This window comes from Actinia tenebrosa, unplaced genomic scaffold (assembly GCF_029948245.1).
Source record: "Actinia tenebrosa isolate PJP-AT-01 unplaced genomic scaffold, QUT_ActTen_1.0 PGA_scaffold17__23_contigs__length_9995812, whole genome shotgun sequence".
NCBI classification, from domain to species: domain Eukaryota; kingdom Metazoa; phylum Cnidaria; class Anthozoa; order Actiniaria; family Actiniidae; genus Actinia; species Actinia tenebrosa.
Window position 1 is genome coordinate 5,419,066 of NW_028292577.1, and position 21,020 is coordinate 5,440,085.

General features: G+C 43.3%; 3 protein-coding genes across 3 annotated transcripts; 2 read left to right on the forward strand and 1 right to left on the reverse strand.

Annotated features, from left to right (window-relative positions):
• The first annotated feature begins 735 nt into the window (after window positions 1-735).
• Window positions 736-10,858, forward strand: LOC116290173 (uncharacterized). Its single transcript, XM_089032038.1, has 6 exons — window positions 736-1,024; window positions 1,172-1,435; window positions 1,488-1,553; window positions 1,725-2,111; window positions 2,221-3,528; window positions 8,963-10,858. The coding sequence occupies exons 1-6, from the start codon at window positions 875-877 to the stop codon at window positions 10,772-10,774; spliced, it is 3,987 nt and encodes a 1,328-aa protein (XP_088888164.1). The 5' UTR covers window positions 736-874; the 3' UTR covers window positions 10,775-10,858.
• On the forward strand, window positions 3,540-8,974 carry LOC148910335 (uncharacterized). Its single transcript, XM_089031711.1, has one exon. The coding sequence runs from the start codon at window positions 3,883-3,885 to the stop codon at window positions 8,680-8,682; it is 4,800 nt and encodes a 1,599-aa protein (XP_088887837.1). The 5' UTR covers window positions 3,540-3,882; the 3' UTR covers window positions 8,683-8,974.
• Window positions 10,859-13,619: 2,761 nt separating the features above from the next.
• Window positions 13,620-14,951, reverse strand: LOC116296100 (uncharacterized protein F54H12.2-like). Its single transcript, XM_031704057.2, has one exon. The coding sequence runs from the start codon at window positions 14,949-14,951 to the stop codon at window positions 13,620-13,622; it is 1,332 nt and encodes a 443-aa protein (XP_031559917.2).
• Between the last annotated feature and the right edge of the window lie 6,069 nt (window positions 14,952-21,020).

The following is a 21,020-nucleotide window of genomic DNA, read 5'->3' on the forward strand; positions in this document are numbered from 1 at the left end:
AGGTTTTGGCGCACACCAGACCAGACGTTTACTGCTTAGTTTACTATATGTAACTGTTCTATTAAATCTCATCCATCTTGAATCATACACTCCATCTATTTCTTGGTCGAGCTCATGGATTGTAGACTTTTGGTCCATATACATCTACAGGTCCAAAAATTGTTCTTGCAATAAGGACATGCAGCATAATAGTCTGGGTAGTCTGGACAAATAGAACACCGAGGTATTTCGATCGTGTGAGCACATTCAGAATACTTTCTGCCACAACGGGGGTGAACTTCGGGAACATTAAAGTGGTGGCAGCATTTTGATTTTCTCATGTTGTAATAACGAGGAATTAAAAGCTTTTGAAACCCAAAAGAATAAACTAAGATTTTTATACGCTGTCAATGAGTGATATGCAAATTTCTTGGTATTTATTTTTCAATTACGAGGTCATGCAATAAGTACGAAATAAGTTTATTCTTTTATCAGCTGTTTAGACTTGATTTTATAGTACTATCTGGTTTTAACCTAGTCTATTTTCAACCACTTTTTAGGTCTTGGGATGCAGTGCAGTTCATAACTGCAGTCTCGACTAGAGATTGTGCGAACCATTGTTTACTTTGTGAATAAACAATAGCAGGATACCTTTTACCTTTTCATCATTACTGTAAACAATAGCAGGGATATGTATATTTACATAATTAAGGGGTTGGCGCGAACCCCAAAGTAAAACAAGCAAAAAAAAAAAATTATGTTACAAAAAGGCGCCAACACTCTACTTAAAACCGTGACTCAGTAGAATTCTTAGTACTTAGCTCAGCAGATCTTTTGTTCATTATTGTTTGAAGAACGTGTTTCGGGTTTATGATACGGGATTATGACGTAGCAGATGACTGGCTATAAAATCCAAAGAGCTGAATGTTGGCCTCATTGCAAGCTGAATTCAACTGAAAAACACAACATGGAAAACTTAGCAATCGACCCAGAGGTGACCGATCTTATTTCGCAGTGGATTGAAGAGGCAACGGCGAGTAAAAAGGTAAGGTATTCTGTTAAAATATTAGTTAACTACATTTTAACTATGTTCAAGAAAAATAGTTATTGGTATTTTTAAAGCAAATCAGCATGATAAATTTATGCAATGTTTAGAGTATTAAAGCTTTGTTCTCCACTTTCGATTCTGCAGGTCGATGAAATGAAGTGTTTTGCATGCGGGAAGACGTTTACACATCGCAAAAGTTTGTTAAGGCATCATCGGGAAAGACACAACGACACTACTGAAAAGTTTCCTTGCCCCAACTGCGAGAAGAAATTTTCGAGGGCATATGATTTGAGAAGGCACGAAAAAAATTGTAATGGTGGCTCCTCAAAGAGAAAGCTAAAAGATAAAGAAAACTCTCTGCCCTTGAAAAAGCAGAAAATGTCTGACCAAGAGATAATTGAATATGAGGTAAATTTTTAGCACTCTGTAATAAACCAACAGTATTTTATATTCATTTCAGTTGGTCAATATTCCACCTCAGATGCTGGAGGAGTACGATGGGGAGATCTTGGGAGATGAAAAAGAGGTAATTTTTTTTTCTTATTGAATGGATAATCATTTTCAAAACGATAACTTATTCGATTTTTTTTGTTTTTTTTGTTTGTTTTTTTTTTGTTTTTTTTGTTTTTTTGTTTGTTTTTTTTTTTTTTTTGTTTGTTTTTGTTTTTTGTTTTTTGTTTTGTTTTTTTTGTTATAGCTTCAGACTGTAAACCAAGAAGGTGGTGGGGAGGCAAAGGAGTGTGCCATAAAAGAGAAAGCCACCATCTTCAAGTACGACCCCAATCGGAAAGAAAAGTATGATCTCCTCCAAACCTTTCGGGGAAAAAGGGGCATGGTTATGAAGCGACTCCAAAAACAACTTCAACTGCATAAAGGAATAAAGTGGTATCTTTGCTCGAAAGTACGACTTGTAAAATCAAACCCCGATGGTGAAGATCAAGTGTCGACCCCGCATTTTCGCAGTGTTTGCATGACCACCACCAACCCTTCCGAACTCAAAAAACAGTACAACGATGCGGTGGAGAAAGTAAAGAAATCTTTCTTAGAGTATCAAAAGGAAGGATCTGGGTGGCAACTCGATGAAGTAAGTTCTACTTATTTATTTAGTTTCTATCTTTCAACAAATTAAAGCTGTTTGAGAACGTTATTTTTGTATTCTCCCATGTTTACGGTAATTCTGTTTATTTTATTAGGTCTTACACTTGGATTTAGGGATTGTTCCCTACGCCCCTCTGAAAGGAGCAACCTATCTTCCCCTTCCCAAAAGGCTCAAAGACAAAAAGGCAGTCCTCAACATCCAAAACGATGATGAAAAATGCTTCCTATGGTCTATCTTGGCTGCAAAGTATTCCGTTCATTGGAAAGGTCAGCCTCACCGCGTTCACCATTACAAAAGGTATGAGGATGAAATAAACATGGAGGGCATAGACTATCCTGTCAAAATAAGTCAAGTATCAAAATTTGAAAATCAAAACCAAGAAATTAGTGTGAATGTTTTTGGTTTTGAAACTAACGAGCTTTTCCCTCTATATATTACGAAAGAGAAAAAAGAGTTGCATGTTAATCTTTTGTTATTTTCTCAAGGCAACCAAAGACATTACTGTTTAATAAGGGATTTAAGTAGACTATTAGGGAAATTGACTCAGCATAATGGTCAAATGTTTTATTGTATGTACTGTTTGCATGGCTTTGTTAGGGAGGATTTGTTAGAAGCTCATGAACCTCACTGTAGGCTTCATAGCGCTCAAAAGATCCGTCTCCCTGATGAAGACCAGGACACTCTGGCCTTCAAAGAAGTGGGGAAGCAACTCAAAGTCCCTTTTATTATCTATGCGGATTTTGAGTCCATTTTAGTTCAATGCAACACCCCTTCTTTGAAGGACCATGCAAGTGGTACCCAAAAAACGCAACACCACCAACCGTGTGGGTTCTGTTATACTCTAGTGTCTACAGTGGACGGGTATAACAAACCTCCAGTGGTATACAGAGGTGTTGACGCTGTGGATAGGTTTTTAGACTGCTTGCTAGCAGAGGAAAATCAAATTTCTCAAATTGTAAACACTATAGTACCCATGACTATTAGTGCAAGGCAGGAGCGTGATTTTCAAGCAGCCACTGACTGCCATATCTGTGGAGAGGTCTTGGGAGCTGACAGGGTTCGAGACCATTGCCATCTAACAGGTGCCTATCGCGGGGCTGCCCATAATGAGTGCAACATTAACTATAAGTTTACGGGTAAGATCCCTGTTGTCCTCCACAACCTTCGTGGATATGACAGTCATCTGATCATGCAAGGGCTGGGGAAACTAAAATCAGAAAAAATTTCTTGTATTCCTAATAATACTGAGAAGTATATTTCGTTCTCTGTAGGAAATTTAGTTTTTATCGACTCGCTACAGTTTTTAAACAGCTCTCTGGAAAGATTAGTACATAATCTAAGTCGGGAAGGGGATGATAAGTTTAAGGTTCTCAAAAAGTATGTAGAGGTTGAAGAGTCTACGGTCACTTGACACTCATAATAACATTAACATCAGGCCACCGGAAACGGTGACATGAGGTCATCTGATATTCTCGAACAATCGTTGACTCACGAGGAACACACGTTCATATTGTTACCGTTCTTTTATATCATTTATAAGCATTTAGGACCTGATTACTTCTCTGTTGTAAGTACTTTATGATTCAATGGGACTATTATAGCATGTTAATCACGAATTACCATTTATATATCATGTATTTGTAATCATTATTTTGTAGAATCACTTCTGCATCGTCATCGTAATAAAATAGACAATACGAGCATCGAGGGGTAATTCTTCATGCAGAAGTGATTTAACAAAACCAAAATAGTAACTATGGTCATAATAAGTTGCTCTGTCCCGTCGTGTGACTTCAAAACGGCCGATGGCTCAGAAGAATTGGTCATCGCCATACTAAAGAACCACAACCTAGCACATCAAACCAATCAAGCGACGGCCGCTGTACCAGCGCCCACGCCAAGCGTACGTGCCCCGTCCCTTGATCGACCAAAAATTGATGTCGGCATATCGACAGAAGAATGGAACATTTTTGTGAGAAGATGGAACGTCTTCCGCACTGGCTCAGCCATCAACGAGGCCACAGCACCGGCCCAGCTGTTCCAGTGCGCAGGTCCCCAATTGGGAGATAACATCCTCAAAACGAATCCAACCGCCACCTCTGGCACTTTGGAGCAGTTACTAGACACGATGCGCTCCCTAGCAGTCATTCCTGTGGCAACCGGCGTATTGAGAACTGAACTACTTCAGCTTCGACAAGAGCGCGACGAACCATTTCGCTCCTTTGCCGCCAGAGTCAGAGGAAAGGCAGAAACATGCGAATTCTCCTCAAAATGCGAATGTGGAAAAGACGTCGATTACACGCCTCACATGTCACGTGACGTCCTCCTAAATGGGATCGCCGACCCAGATATACGCCGCGAGATCCTGGGAACCAAAAAAATTATCCAAACACCAGTGAACGAGGTAATCTCACTCGTCGAGAGCAAAGAAAAGGCCCGCAATGCGTTACCGTCATCTAGCCTATCAGCCATGTCGTCGTTCCGTCGCCAACAGAACCCACGAACTGACACCCCGGCCACAACTCCACCACCGGTACCATCTCCCACAGACCAGTGTAAAGAGGCTACATGTCCGGACTGCCAACAAAGGTTCAAAATATACACGGTAGGAGCAAGGGGCTGGAACACCAAGCCCCATCAGGTCTGCATCACCTGCTATCGAAACCGTCGCCGCAGCAAACGCACGCGAGGAACGCCCTCAGCCTCGACATCCGCAGTCCACGCCAGCCAAGACCCCGAACAGATCTCTCAGATGGCGGCACTCCATCAACATCCAGTCCGCCCTACACGACCAAAGCGTCGACAAAGGAAACGGCGAAGGACGACACACAGTTCCACCGACAACCACGCGCCGATTGCACTCGACCATCATATCTTCTCAAAGGGTGAATGGCGCCGGGCACGCCTCCAAGCTCATCCCACGATCAGCATCAAGATCAACGCCGATTCCCCAGCAACCGATACCAGCAGCAGTCAAGGGAGTACGTACACACCTCAAGCTGAAGTATCAGCCGTCGCCGATACCGGAGCACAGTCAGACCTATGGTCCCTAACAGACTTCCTGGCCAGCGGATTCTCGCGGGACATGCTAACCCCCGTCAGCCTCAGTCTATCGGCAGCCAACCGTTCACCGATCCCCATAGAGGGTGCTTTCTTTGCCAAACTTACCAGCAGGAATAGCACCGGAAGAGAGGTAACATGCCGCTCTATGGTATACGTCAGCAGCGCAGTGAACACCATGTATCTATCATGTGAAACGCTATTCAACCTAGCAATCTTGCCACAAGATTTCCCAGCAAGTGCCCGCAGCTCACATGTAAAATCCACGAGCCAAAACACAGACGCAGCCAGCCACGCCTCAGATGACGCATGCTCATGCCCTCGTAGAGCAACAGCCCCCAGCCGACCGTCGGAACTGCCGTTCCCATGCACACCTGAAAACAATGGAAAGATGAAAGCTTGGCTCTTGGACAGATATGCCTCATCCACTTTCAACACATGCCCTCACCAAACCTTGCCACGTATGGAAGGACCAGCAATAGAGATTCACGTTGACCCCAACGCAACTCCAAAGGCCTGCCACACCGCAGCTACTATACCCATCCACTGGCAGCAACAGGTGTACGACGACCTCATTCGCGACGAAGCTCTCGGTGTCATCGAAAGAGTGCCATATGGCGAGCCTGTCACATGGTGCCACAGAATGGTCGTCACTAGAAAACATGATGGTTCACCTCGCCGCACTGTCGACCTGTCACCACTGAATAAATTCTGCCAACGTGAAACATTTGCTACCGAATCGCCCTTCCACCTTGCACGCCGGGTACCCAAGGACAGTTGGAAAACGGTCACCGATGCCTGGAATGGCTACCACAGTGTCCCTCTACGGCAATCTGACCGCCATCTAACAACGTTCATCACACCCTTTGGGCGCTGGCGCTACACGAGAGCACCACAGGGATTCCTCTCATCTGGTGACGGATACAACCGTCGCTTCGATGCCATCCTCTCTAGCTTCGACCGCAAGGAACGCTGTGTCGATGACTTGATACACCACGATGCTACCTTGGAGCAGCACTGGTGGCGGACCATCGACTTGCTTTCACATCTGAGCCAAACCGGAGTCGTATTGAACCCAGACAAGTTCCAATTCGCCAGCAAATGCGTTGACTTTGCAGGCTTCAGGATCTCTGACTCTACCATCGAGCCGCTACCGAAGTACCTGGACGCCATTCGGGACTTTCCCTCGCCCTCTTCTACTACAGACATCAGGAGCTGGTTTGGGCTCGTGAACCAAGTAGCCAATTATGCACAACTACGTGACACAATGTCCCCATTCAAGCCATTCCTCAGCCCTCGGTGCAAGTTCTCATGGTCTACAGAACTTGAGGACGCCTTCCAAGCCTCCAAACAGGCCATAGTCGATGCCATCCGCAAAGGGGTCGAGATATTCGACATACAGCGTCGTACATGCCTGCGTCCTGACTGGTCCAAACGTGGGATTGGGTACTTCCTACTCCAGCAACATTGCGACTGCCCGTCCGGAATACCCGACTGCTGCCCAGGAGGATGGAGGATCACCCTAGCGGGATCACGCTTCCTATCCCCTGCAGAGCAACGCTATGCAGCCATCGAAGGTGAAGCCCTCGCTGTCGCATGGGGCCTCGAGCAGACCCGCTACTTTACACAGGGATGTGACAACCTCGTGGTAGTAACTGACCACAGGCCACTGACCAAAATCCTTGGCGACCGCACGCTCGACGAGATAACTAACTCGCGGCTCTTCAGACTCAAACAGCGAACGCTCCCATGGCACTTTGACATTGTGCATCTACCAGGCAAGCTAAACCACGCAGCCGACGCAACCTCACGACACCCATCGCCATCGGGATCATACAGCTCACCAGACAAACAAGAGTCGATGTTGATGGCCTCAATCCGCAGTGAAGCAATACAACTTGGCATGATCTCATGGGCGCACATAGCACAACACACGGCCACCGACTCGTCACTCAGCCGCCTGCTCAACATCATCGAGCAAGGTCATCAAGCGTCCTATCAAACCGATCCTGAGCTTGCAGCCTTCTGGCCACTGCGCGAGTCCCTCTATGTGAAACATGGTGTTCTCATGTACCAGGACCGGGTTGTGATCCCCACATCCCTTCGCCCACAAGTCTTACAGCATCTCCACGCAGCACACCAGGGTACCTCGACTATGGAACAACGCGCCCGCATGATCGTCTACTGGCCCGGAATGACAAAGGACATAAAGTCAACCAGAGACAGATGCGTGGATTGTAATAGAAACGCACCCTCACAGGCGTCACCACCGCCCATACTATCACAACCGCCCTCAACCCCATTTGAAGCAGTGTTCGCAGACTTCTTCACCTACGGAGGCCAACACTACCTTGTGGTGGGAGATCGCCTGTCAGGTTGGGTGGAGATATTTGGCTCACCTTCCAGCACCAACCTCGCAGGTGCCAATGGTCTGATCCGCCATCTTCGATCATTCTTCGCTACCTTTGGAGTACCCGAAGAAATCTCTAGCGATGGGGGACCGGAATTTACAGCAGGATGCACAGAAGTCTTTCTGCGCCACTGGGGTATACAGCACCGCCTCTCCTCTGCTCACTTTCCCCAGTCCAACGGCAGAGCGGAAGTAGCCGTCAAGACCGCAAAACGTCTTTTGATGTCTAACACAGGGCCATCTGGGAACTTAAACCATGACCGCTTCCTGCAAGCCATGCTACAGCTGCGAAATACGCCCGACCCAGACTGCAGCCTCTCACCAGCAGAAATTGTCTTTGGACGTCCACTACGCGACACCCTATCCTTCGCCAACCGATTGGAAAAGTACTCAAATCCTAATATTCGACCACTCTGGCGCGAGGCATGGACAGCAAAGGAGGAGGCCCTGCGCACCAGGATGTCACGATCAACAGAATCTCTCAAAGCGCACTCTCGGCCTCTACGCCCACTATCGGTCGGCGACAAGGTCTTCCTTCAGAATCAACAAGGACCTCACCCAACCAAATGGGACCGCTCTGGCACTATAGTCGAAACAAGGACACATGACCAGTACATGGTAAAAGTGGATGGCTCGGGACGACTAACGCTACGAAACCGTCGCTTCCTCCGTGCATACACGCCTGCAACACCACGAATCGTCACAGAGCCTTCCCCACACAGACAACAAGACAAAGAGTCAGCTGAACCAAAACCAATTCCACCCGCTCAGCCGTTACACCACACTGCAGCACCCCAGGAAATTCAGCAAGACCAAGATCCCCCCCCCCGCATGGAGAACAAAGCTCACGCACCATCAGACGAAGAGGCCGCCTCACCCGTGACCCCAAGTGTCGACCCATCCCCGGAACCATCACCACATCAACCAGATCAGCAGACACCAATTCACCGCCCTCGACGAAACTGTGGCCCACCCAAACGGTACGAGCCTGAATCTGGCAACTGGATCCAGCACTCAGCCTGCTCATCCACAATGCCTTATGGACTCCCAGTCTTGGGGGGGGATGAAGAGTCTACGGTCACTTGACACTCATAATAACATTAACATCAGGCCACCGGAAACGGTGACATGAGGTCATCTGATATTCTCGAACAATCGTTGACTCACGAGGAACACACGTTCATATTGTTACCGTTCTTTTATATCATTTATAAGCATTTAGGACCTGATTACTTCTCTGTTGTAAGTACTTTATGATTCAATGGGACTATTATAGCATGTTAATCACGAATTACCATTTATATATCATGTATTTGTAATCATTATTTTGTAGAATCACTTCTGCATCGTCATCGTAATAAAATAGACAATACGAGCATCGAGGGGTAATTCTTCAGAGGTGGATAAAGTCTCTCTATTGCTGCGTAAGGGGGTCTATCCTTACGAGTACATGGATATTTTTTCCAAGTTCGAGGAACCCAGACTCCCTTCAAAGGATCATTTCTATAGTTCGTTGAAGGAAGAGCACATCAGTGATGAAGATTACGAACATGCCCAACGCGTGTTTCAATCTTTTCACTGCAGAACTTTGGGAGACTACCATGATCTCTACTTAAGATCCGATGTACTCCTATTGGCAGATGTCTTTGAAAATTTCAGGGACATCTGTCTAGAATATTATGAACTTGACCCTGGTCATTTTTTCACAAGTCCTGGTCTATCTTGGCTGGCCTGTTTGAAAATGACTGGGGTTGAATTAGAATTACTAACCGACCCTGATATGTACTTGTTCATCGAGGAGGGGTTACGCGGAGGCATTTCTATGATTACCCATAGATATGCCAAAGCTAATAACCCCTACCTCCCAGATTATAACTCTAATGTTGACAATAATTACATCCTCTATCTTGATGCAAATAATCTTTATGGTTGGGCCATGTCGCAAGCTCTTCCGGAGAGCAATTTCGGTTTTTTAACCGAGGGCGAGATAGCCGATCTCGATATCATGACTATTCCGGATGATGGAGAAGAAGGGTACATTCTCGAGGTCGATTTAGAGTATCCGCAGGAACTCCATGAGTTACACAACGACTATCCTCTCGCTCCTGAAAAACTCAAAGTCTCAACTGATTGGCTTTCGCCTTACTGCGCGGAATTGGCGGAGACTTTGGAACTGAAAAATGCAGCCGCGAAAAAACTCATACCCAATCTTCATAACAAGACGAATTATGTCGTCCACTATCGCAATCTGAAACAGTATTTGGCGCTGGGTATGAGACTCACTAAAATTCATCGCGTACTCGGTTTTGACCAATCTCCGTGGCTAAAAACTTACATAGACTTCAACACGGAAAAACGAAAAAACGCCAGAAACGATTTCGAAAAAGATTTCTTTAAGCTTATGAACAATAGCGTCTTCGGTAAGACCATGGAGAATCTAAGGAAGCGTGTCAATGTCAAACTTGTCAACACGGAAAGACAACTTGAGAAACTTTCAGCCTCTCCTCTTTTCGATTACTTTAGAATCTTCAACGAAAATCTGGTAGCCGTTAATATGAAAAAACCTTCGCTCTATCTCAACCGCCCTATCTACGTAGGCTTCTGTATTTTGGATCTTTCCAAAGTATTGATGTATGACTTCCATTACAACTATATCAAAGCCAAGTACGGAAATAGGGCCACCCTTCTTTTCACAGACACCGATTCTCTCTGCTATGATATTCGAACAGAAGATGTCTATCGAGACATGTATGGGGACCTCGACCTCTTTGACACCTCGGAACATAACCGCGAGCACTTTCTCTTTTCGACCCGTAATAAAAAGGTTTTAGGCAAAATGAAAGATGAAACTCATGGAATTCCTGTTCAGGAGTTTGTAGGTCTAAGACCCAAAATGTACTCTCTTCTCTATCAAGAGGGTGGTCGTGATGTTGAGAAGAAAACGGCTAAGGGTATCGCGAAGTATGTGACGAAACGGAATATACGACATACCCACTATAGGGATTGTTTGTTTCAGAAAAAGCGAACTATGGCTAGCATGCAGCAGTTGCGCAGTGAAAAACATGAAATATATACTGTAAACCTAAATAAAATAGGTCTTAGCCCTTATGATGATAAAAGATATATATTGGGGGATGGTATAACCAGCCTAGCATACGGTCACTACCATATAGATTAATCTGTAAATACTAGAACTTAGAAAAAACGTTCAGCACATTGTAAATAGGTTTACCACGCTATAAAATAAATTCGTTTCAACAACGATGTTGAGTGTCTGTGTTTTTGTAAGAAAAAGTGCCCCTGATGCCCCTGGTGCCCCTGATCTCATTCACAATTTCTTTTGTTTTCCAAGATTTTTGTCTTAAATAGTACCCCTGATACCCCTAGTGCCCCTCACTAATTAAAAATATTTGGAAGAAAATTTTTAAAGTAGAGTTTTGCTTCTTATAAAAAGACGAAGAGTATCTTAAAGATTTTATTTACGATGGGAAAACGGAAAAGGAAAGACTGTCCCATTCCTGGGTGTTGTAAAACCAATTTACTTCAACTTTCAAACCACTTAGCCAGTGTACATTTGTTGAATTCTGACGAGCGAAAACCTTGGTTAGAAAAAGTGCGAGTGATGAACATAAATCGCTCATCTCAAACTAATGAATTAGTTCCTGATCTGCTTTCGTACAGTATGGACGTGCGTTTTAAAAGTCCGACATCCTTAATAGTTTACGGTGCAACTTCTAGTGGGAAGACAAGCTGGACTGAAAAGTTGTTACGATGTGTTAACGATATGTTTGACCAACCTATCCAAAAGATTGTCTATTGTTATGGAGAATATCAACCTCGGTTTCTCATGATGGAAAAAGAGATTCCTCACATACAGTTCGTCCAGGGCTTTCCGCAGGATATTTACACCCTTTTTGACCGAACCCCAGGTCTACTAGTCCTAGATGACCTGATGAATGAGAGCATGAAAAACAACGCCATGGTGGAGTTAATCACCCGCGGTTCACACCATCGACATATTAACACCATGACTCTTGTACAGAATCTTTTTCCCCCAGGAAAGTTTTCAAGAACCATAAGTCTTAACACCCATTACATTGTAGCCTTCAAAAATCCTCGGGATTCCCTGGGGGTCTCTACATTAGCAAAACAGGCTTTTCCTGGTGAAGTGTCTCGTGTGATGGAAGCTTATGAAGATGCGACCCAACAACCTTATGGTTATTTGCTGTTTGACCTTCATCCCACCACGACTAATCCATATCGACTAAGAACATCTATCTTCCCAGAAGAGCAGCAAGTGGTTTATGTGAAACGTATATAATCTGTTGTCATCACCTTGTTGAATCATTCGAGGATGTCTCGTCGTCTGAGTGAGAACGCAGACTTCCTTCGAGTATTGGCAAAGTCAAACCCAAAATTAAGACGTGCTATTCTCAAGTGCTGCAATAGTGAATTGATCAACGCTATCTGTGAAGTGACACTGAACGTGTTGAGAGGGGTGGTTCCCATTAACAAGCAACAGAAAAAGAAACTTAAGCGTTACAAGAGAGTACTGCGAGTTTTAGCGGATAAAACAGTTCCAGTCAAGAAGAAAAGAGAGAAACTGAATCAGACAGGGGGTAACTTTCTTCCATTCCTGATACCACCTGTGTTGTCTGTCCTAGCCAATCTGATTTCCAAGAAACTATGAAGCACAACAGGAAAATGTATTTGGTCCTCGAAGAGGTTATGACACTCATACGACAGCAAAACGACATCCAGACTTCACCATTGGTAAAATCCATGAGCTCTCTTAGTCAGCAGATGAGCAATACTCTTTCAGATCCCAATCAACCAACCGAAATAAAAATCAAGAACCATGAACAACTCCTTCAGCGCTACTTGAATTTACAAGAACAAAGAGAGAATTATATACCTACAGTGAAACTACAAACAGCTGAAGCATTACCTCCACCACAGGTAACCCAACCACTACCACAAGAACCCCAACAGCAACAACAACCTCAACCTATCTCAGAGTCTGAGATCTTAGACACCGTTCCAAAAACCTTTCGAAGTCAAGCTGAAAATTTATTACGTTGGATCAAAAAGACCCCCGAAGCGGTTCAGTGGGATGAAAAGGGTGAGGTTTCTCTGGAGGGTCAAACCCTCAAAGGGTCAAGCATATCAGATCTCATCAATGATACCATTAGAAAGCGAAAAGGATTCCAACCTCCAGGAAGAGACGCATTTACAGAAGTTTTGGCAAAACTCAATACCCCTGAAGATTTCATCAGGAACGACGACCGCAGGCGATTGATGGGTCTCTTCAAAGCTGGAGGAAGACTTCCCCCTACTACACCCACCCAAGCTGTAATGGAGAGAATGGACACTCTTCTACCTACACCACCCTCAACTCCTAGAAAGGAACCATTATCTCCTCTGACTAGTAAAAGAGGGCAAAGGCCCTCCACACGAGGAAGGAGAAATCTAGGATGGATACCTTATTGATAAACTTGTAAAGTTGAGTTTCAAACATAAATAAAGATATGATAAATTCATTTGTTGCAAGATTCTTTATTTCACACATTATCACACATACTTAGACATAAAACGATACACACTTTCATCATTTCTAAACTTGTCAGTACCAAACAATTTTACAATAGAATTCATAGTCACACCTCGTGCTCGATGCATTATATAAAAAATGCTATACTCTCCACATACAGTGGTATAGAAACTTTGCAATGTTTTCTGATTATGAATCCAGTTTTGACTATTTCTACTCAGAAAGTTTAAAAAATTGCTACTATAAAATTGAGGTGGTCGTCCATAACTATCGAAGAATTCTCCATGTTGTGGGGTGCTAAAATAAAAGGCCACCCAATGTTTTCCAGGCTTGTAATCAGGATCTGTGTTGGCGATAACACCACAGGGGTAGACTCCAACATCATGTGGTAAACGGTTTTCGGCAAACACACCAGCAAACTTCTTGCGCGTAACAGGGTCCTTCTCAATGATGTTTTCTATCTGCTTGGTGTTCATCCTGAAGAGTCAAAAGTCACGTGGCGTGCAAAATCGATCTCGACCGTGGATTCAAACTCTCCGTAAACAATGAGGTTAGCAGCGTTAGGTAAACCTGTGCTGAACTGAACCTCTAGAGATACGTTTCCTTTCTGTTTCTGATTCAAATGAGTGGATGAACTGCAGAGATCAGGGGTTACATCAAAGACGAGAATGGCGTAGCCTTGGTCGTAATCCTCTCGTGCAATATCGATTCCAGAATCTGTAAACAGTCGACCAGTTCCGGAGAACAAAGTCTGGTAGGCTTCCATGAAATTCGTTTCACTGGCCCTTGCTAGTTTCAAGGTGATGGGTTTGAAAGGTCTCTGTTCCCCATCGATTGTAAGACTTATAGATGTTGCTCCATACAGTTTAAAATTGTAAGGGTTTTTGGTATAGCTTCCATTGAACGCGGTAGAGTCGACCATGGCTAGTACTACACGCTTAGGAACTTGCCCATTAAACAAATCTCCTTTATGAATGGAAGGATTTCCTGAAGGTATGGTATAGGTCTTGCAGTCAGTTCTCCTCATGGGATAGATTGCATTCACTCCCTTCTTCAGCTCGTTTAAGTGCTGCAATTGCAGCGTCGGGCTCACTTTCACTGCACGAACCTTTAAATTGGCGCTTTGGATGGCAATCTTGTAATTGGGATTTGTCTCTCCTGACATTAAGGCAAACGCTGCAGTATTCGGATTTAATTTAATGGTAACGTCTACATGATTTAACAAGAGACGATCACCAAACAGTATATCACAGTGCAGGGGTCCCCATAAATCGACGATATAGCTTTTCTTAGTAAACGAATAGCGAGTTTGCAGCCCTGTATTGCCTCCCGCACCGGTGCAATCTGTCTCGTCCATGGACCCTGCCGTGTCTTTGTAGTAAAGCCCTGCTGTGAGATGGGACTTCTTAGCTGACAAGCCGTAGTTTAATATGGTCTCCAGCATGCTTTCGTAACTGTAGGTCCCAGTGGATTGTGTCACTTGAATTCCATTTAGAAATACATCCACTTGCTTGAATAAACTTTGCAGAAAATTATTGACAGGTGCTACTTTTTCATCAGTGGTTAGATCAGAACCATTAGCTTTAGTGATTTTCAGTTTGATGAATAGCATACTCTTGGCTAAATCCAGATAATTCTCAGTTCCTGTAACTTGAAATTCAATGGGTGCCGAGGAAGAAATGGAGGAGATGGGCTGATATTCAATCCATTGACTACTGTCTATCACGACTTGAGTTGGAGGAGCTGTAAACAGATCTAGTTCACTTTTCATACACGGGATGGAATGAGGATGCACAAAAGCCATTCTAATCCTTGAAGATATCGTCGAGAGGAATCTTAGGTCTTTTCGCTTTGCTTGCTTGCGGTAAAGTGATCTTTTTCTGTGAAGGCTTTCTTTTTAAATTCTTTCGCGTTCTTAATCCTCCACTTCCGACTTGAGATGCGATATGGTCAAGGGCTTGTTGCTTCACAGTTTGCGCTGTCTGTTGTAACCTTGCTCGAGCAGAGTCTTTCAGGTTGTTTCCTGCCAAAACATCCTTAGCAACGTTCATTCCTGTATCGAGAGCTGCTTTCCCCAGAGATTTAGCTCCGCTTTGTAGAAAAGGCATGGCTTTCCTAGCTAAGGATTGAAAAAAGGATCCAAGGCCATAGCCCACTTGTCCATAACCTCTTTGAAAACGTCCACCGTGAAACACCATCATGTGCCCAGCTCCACTTTGTTTCGTCATCTTATCGAAAGTAAGGGGATTGACGAAGTCTGAAATGTAACGTTATCACTACGCGTCCACGTTCAAATGGTACTTTATTCCCCGAGTCGTCGGTTATAAGAACTTCCAAAGTTTCAAACTCGCGTGTAGTCAGTGGCATGTACTGAGGGTGTTCATAGTCCTTCGTAATTATTTCCCCATCTTTGCCGCTTGCTGGGACGGTGCGTAGTAGAGGAGCTCTCACATCACCCACAATCTGCATATCCAATACATTGAGGTAGACATAGAGTGATTGGAGGCCAATATTCAGATCGGACACGAAAGACGCTTCGGTCGTCTTGTCAAGGATAATGTCACTACCAAATCCTAAAATCACCCCAAGGTCGTTCTCAAAACTCAGTTTCTTTCCAACACCTAGCTCCACTGTGACTTTCTGCGATCGATTATCTAACTTGAGGGAAATGCCTGTTACTCCATCGTCTGTGATTGCTTTATTTATGCTACTAATGACATCCGTCACACTCGTGTAGTAGCCTATTGGAATTATCCCCACATTCCAAAACCCCATACCACCGTTGTAATAAAACTTCTGGTTCTCCTTTCTAATGTTAAACCATGTGTGGGGAAAAGTAATGGATGCCAAACCCACCTCCCAAGCCCCTATCAAATCCATACGCTCGGGCAGTTTGACTTTGTACTCGGCCAGAGTGTTGTTTGGATATACATCCATAGAACTATTACTCGGGAGAGTAATGTAAAACTGACTGCTCGTCATGGTGGTTAGGGAAAAATGAGCACAAAACAGTCGTTTAATAAACTTTATTCAAAATCGCTACTAGAAACCCAGCTGTCATATTTTTCTGGGTATCCTAACCATTTTACAAAATACTCTGTAAGTTTGCCACGTTTTCTCTTCTTCAAGATCTTTTCTATCTTATACACTTCTTCATCACCTCTAGTCTGCACTCTTTGTAGTTCTTGTTCGTAAAAGGTCCCCTCCAACTCATCTCCATCAAACTCTTTGACTTTATAGACAGGTGGATTTCGAGGAATTCGTTTAGAAATAGCAAAAATTTCCTCGCTCCAGTTAGGTAAATATCCTTTTTCAAACAGTTTCTTGGACCTAGAAATGCGTACTTGGTCTCCCATCTTGAATTTATACGGGGGTCTCCTCATCAAGGTGTTTCCATAAAGACTTTTCCACACCTCATTTTCATTGCTCTTATTTACTGTTGATGGGCTTCTCATGATACTTCTATGGTATGAATTATTATACGCCCTTACGATTTCGGGTAAAACGTCTAAGTATTTCAAAGTCCCTTTCCATGTAAAGTACCGGTACATGCGCTGTTTCAGAGTTCTGTTAAAACGTTCGATGACACTCGCTTTTGTTTCGTTGAAAGTGTGATAAAATCCAATGTTCTTTTCTTTCAAAAAGTCCTGGAAATTCTTATTCATAAATTCACTCCCACGGTCAGAGTGAATCTTTTGGGGTTTGCGGTTGGACTCATCTAACACTTGCTTAAACGCCTTTACTAAAGTTGGACCAGATTTGTCTTTGATTGGAACCACCCAAGCATATTTTGATAAGACGTCGATACAAGTGAGCATGTATCTATGATAACTATTGTATTTCTTTAGGGATTGCATGTCAATCAAGTCTATTTCCCACACATCATCAATTGATCCAACAATAACACGATTTCTACGAAAATGCTTTTGAACCGGCCGGTGAAGGGAATACACTCGCTGTCCTTTTAACCATTCCTGAACTTGTTTCTTAGTGATCTTCTTGTTCTTCTTTTTCGCAGCATGGAATAAAGCGTCTACGCTCCCGAGATTTCCTCCTTGATTCAGGTTGTAATACAACTTTTCCAACAGCTCGTTGCTTTCCATCAATCTGAGAGTTTTGGATCACAACCTTTCCTCCACAGCAGGCAAGAACACAACGAACTTTTCGGAAAATATCGCGAAGACTTAAATTGGGAATGGAATTCAAGCATCCACAGCCCATGTCTTTACCCCTTGAAAACAAATGAAAACTGAGTCTCGATATGTAAGACTTTCACATTTATTCAATTTGAAATGGCGATTACAAACTCATTAAATATTTCCGTCGATAATTCCCAACTATTCTGTTTGACATCACACATGTCGCTTACAAAGTTCGCTATCGGTCTGTTATATCTATCGGGAAATGACATATCACTTGCTATCATCATTGCTACACTAGAGTTCATGCTTGGTAGGTTGGAAACAAAGGCATCCCATTCTGAGGACATAGGCACATCTACCAGTTTGACGAGATCTGCACACACATCTTGCATCATGTTTAAATCGATCACATTTTTAACATCGTCAAAGTAAAAAGTCCACAAATCGTGATCACTGGTCATCAAACAGGCATGGTCGCGCTGACTTGGCCAATCGTTTTCGCATCCTTCACACTCTTTTGTCAGCTTCTTCATCATTTCTCTCCGGCAGAGTTCGACATAAAAAAACTCAAGGACGTGTCGAATCTTGGCTCTGGCATTCATCTCCACTTCATCACTGACAATCATAACCACTGCATTGTCGACACAAGAGATACTTTGAGCTATCGTACTGGACATCTTGATGTCGATATTCACCATCAACTTGCTCGTGAATATTCCAAAGTGGACAGCGATAAAAATCCTGCACCCAGCAAAAGATCAGAGGAATAATCGTAAGCAGCATGAGCAGCCACCACATGAGAAATGATTGTTGTAGTCGAGTGCTGGGGTTCTTATATATTTCTAAACAATTGCTGATTTCATCGGAGAACGCCATTTAATATATGCCTATGATCTTGACGGTGCCTTTGACTTTCTTCTGTAGATCAGGACGTGAGGAGATTGGGTTGCTCCGCAACCATGATTCGAGTCCAATTTTTGTGGTATAGGATAATCTAAATGGTGACATGTTCGCCATAATTTTATCATTTACTACTTTAAGGATCACATTCTTTAGGGCCAAGTCAAAATTGATTTCTATCTTTTCATCTTCCGTTAGCATCAGACACTCGCTGTTACTAGTTTTATCTTTACAGCCACAACACTGATTTTCATCAATTTGGTGGAGCTGTTTACACACTTCAGATGCGAAAGTCAAAATAAGTTGCTTTTCGGCAAGTGTGAAGGGGTCCATGATTTTGAGCAAATGATCGAGAGCTTGAATGGATCACGCTCTTTATATCTAATACCGCTCATAATTTAGCGCGCGCAGTGTTTTGGGGAGTGTGGAACTCTTTTCAATAGTTGATTAATGAAGAAACACTTTTGTTTGAGATTTCAAAGAATTTTATTACAATATATGACTATTAGAGTACACGGCATGATAGTTAATAGTTTAATTGTTCAAAGTTCTCAAATTCTCTGAATGCCATGCAATGGGTTGGGCATTTTTATCCGTACACTTTTTGTGGAGAAACGATGCCTTGCGGATGTCTTTTTCGGGACTAGTGAAAGTTTCTCCAGTCTTGAGAATCCTGTATTGGTAGCTGGGGCTCGAAAACATGGAAAAATTGCATACCCTGAGAAACAGTTTTCTCACAGTACGCCCACCATCAATCTCGGGGATGTAGCAGCATCTTGATTTGGAGTACTGGAAGAATACATCCCACGATATGATAATGGGATGGTTGTCAAACAAAGGATTGATGGTCTGGGATGCCAAGTCACTAGCCAGCTCTTGGAGGTAGATTTTCTTGTCAGATACTGAGAAGGCATGACTCTTAACGTGGTTTATTTCCTGCATCAGTTTTATCATTTTTCCACTGTCGTTATTATCGTAAAGTTCGTGGAGGTAGTTTCTCAGGAAAGGTTTTAAGTACTCGAGGTTTTCTGAACCATGTTCATACTTCATGAAAGAGTCGAAAGCTTGCAGTAGTGTCAGTAAGGGAAGTTCTCTTTGCATACGAAACCAGACTTTCTGAAAGGTCTTTTGCCAGGAGGACTCGTCTGCTTCCCAATGGATTAGTTCATCAAGAGTGACCTTTCTTCCCTTGGTTCTTTCAATCTCGTCAATCCTTTCTTTGTTGGCAATGTCTTCACAGCATCTATAGAATAAAAATCTGAAAAATGTCTGAAGCTCCTTGATCCTCCCTGCTTCATCCTGGTGTTTCTCAAGTTTTATGTTTTCCATTTGTTTCACGAGATTTGCTATTGCTTTTTGTCCTGTTCTGCGTTTGAACAGCACAGGGTTAAGAATACGGCCACTTCTCAACTTCATGGCTTAAACTTCGTTTCGTCGTTACTGTCCTAAGGAGCTTAGTAGGATTGATGAGACTTCAAACTCGCAATCCCTTTTCATAGACTATATCTTATGACGTACCGGTTTTGGGCATGTCATACACAATAGTAGAAACCCTAGCCAATCGCTGGAATGAACGAGCAGTAGAGTGGGGTTTGGGGTCGAGCACCGCATGGCACCGGCACCGCATGTTGGTGAACTCTTCAGTTATTTGATTTTTATGTGTTCGGGACACTTGATTCTCATATAGAGAATCTACTTCACAGTATGAAGCTATTAAAAAACAACAACAACAACAAAGAAAACAACGAAAAAAAAAAACCAACATAATAATAATAAGTCGAAGATAGGAATGTATTCGTAATTGAAGAATGTATTCATATAATAAGAGCATGTTAACAAATAAAAGAATCGTGTCACGCACTGGTTTGGTGATGTCATGCACAATAGTAGAAACCCGAGCCAATCGTTGGGCCGGATGACTGGGGTTTGGGGTTGAGCACCGGGATATCCGGGGAGGGGACTAGGATCGAACACTCAAACAATACCTGGTCGCCTTAGCCAATAAGCGTCCTCGTAGGGTTGAGGGGAGGGATCTGGGGCCGAGCACCGCACGGCACCGGCACCGCATGTTGGTGAACTCTCATTTCCCTACTACTCTTCTCCTTCTCCTTCTCCTTCTTAATTCCAACTTGTTATCAAAAGCTTTTTTAAAAGAAATAAAAAACCTCTCGAAGTGTCAGTTCACGAGGGAGTCTAGCACTGTAGAACATGCCACGTTTTCATCTTTCACTGTATATATTTTTGTTAAATTGCAAGATTTCCTGGAGTTTCATTTCAAAATTTAGTGAGAATACACTGGAATATAATGTACCGCCGTTCTGTTAGCTCAGTCGTTAAGAGTGACGGGAGATCGTGGTTTGGAGTTCAATGCGGAAGAACACTCAGTGTCTCGAAATAGCTGATGAAAAAGTGCTGACTGTTAGAAACTAACGAGATCTTGGATAAGGACTTCAATTCGTAGGCAATGTCTCCCCATCAAAAACACTATGATATAATGGACGCAACTCTGTTGTATTAATAATTCCGTTCAGTCATGATTGTACAACGCACGGCTGCTAATAGCACCTTAATATGCAGCTCGTAAAATCCTCCACTGGGCTATTCATCATCTTATTGGGCTATTCATCATCTTATTGGGCTATTCATCATCTTATTGGGCTATTCATCATCTTATTGCGCTATTAGTGTTATTGGGCTATTCATTATCTTATTGCGCTATTAGTGTTATTGGGCTATTCCTCATCTTATTGGGCTATTCATCATCTTATTGGGAAATTCATCATCTTATTGGGCTATTCATCATCTTATTGGGCTATTCGTCATCTTATTGG

What these genes read in the sequence shown, in the direction of transcription:
- LOC116290173 (XM_089032038.1), top strand. Translation starts at nt 875, where the DNA reads ATGACTGGCTATAAAATCCAAAGAGCTGAATGTTGGCCTCATTGCAAG. An exon ending in AAGAGATAATTGAATATGAG is followed by an intron (nt 1,436 to 1,487) that starts GTAAATTTTTAG and finishes TATTCATTTCAG; the next exon opens with TTGGTCAATATTCCACCTCA. An exon ending in TAGAGGTTGAAGAGTCTACG is followed by an intron (nt 3,529 to 8,962) that starts GTCACTTGACAC and finishes GTAATAAAATAG; the next exon opens with ACAATACGAGCATCGAGGGG.
- LOC148910335 (XM_089031711.1), top strand. Translation starts at nt 3,883, where the DNA reads ATGGTCATAATAAGTTGCTCTGTCCCGTCGTGTGACTTCAAAACGGCC.
- LOC116296100 (XM_031704057.2), bottom strand. Translation starts at nt 14,951, where the DNA reads ATGGCTTTTGTGCATCCTCATTCCATCCCGTGTATGAAAAGTGAACTA.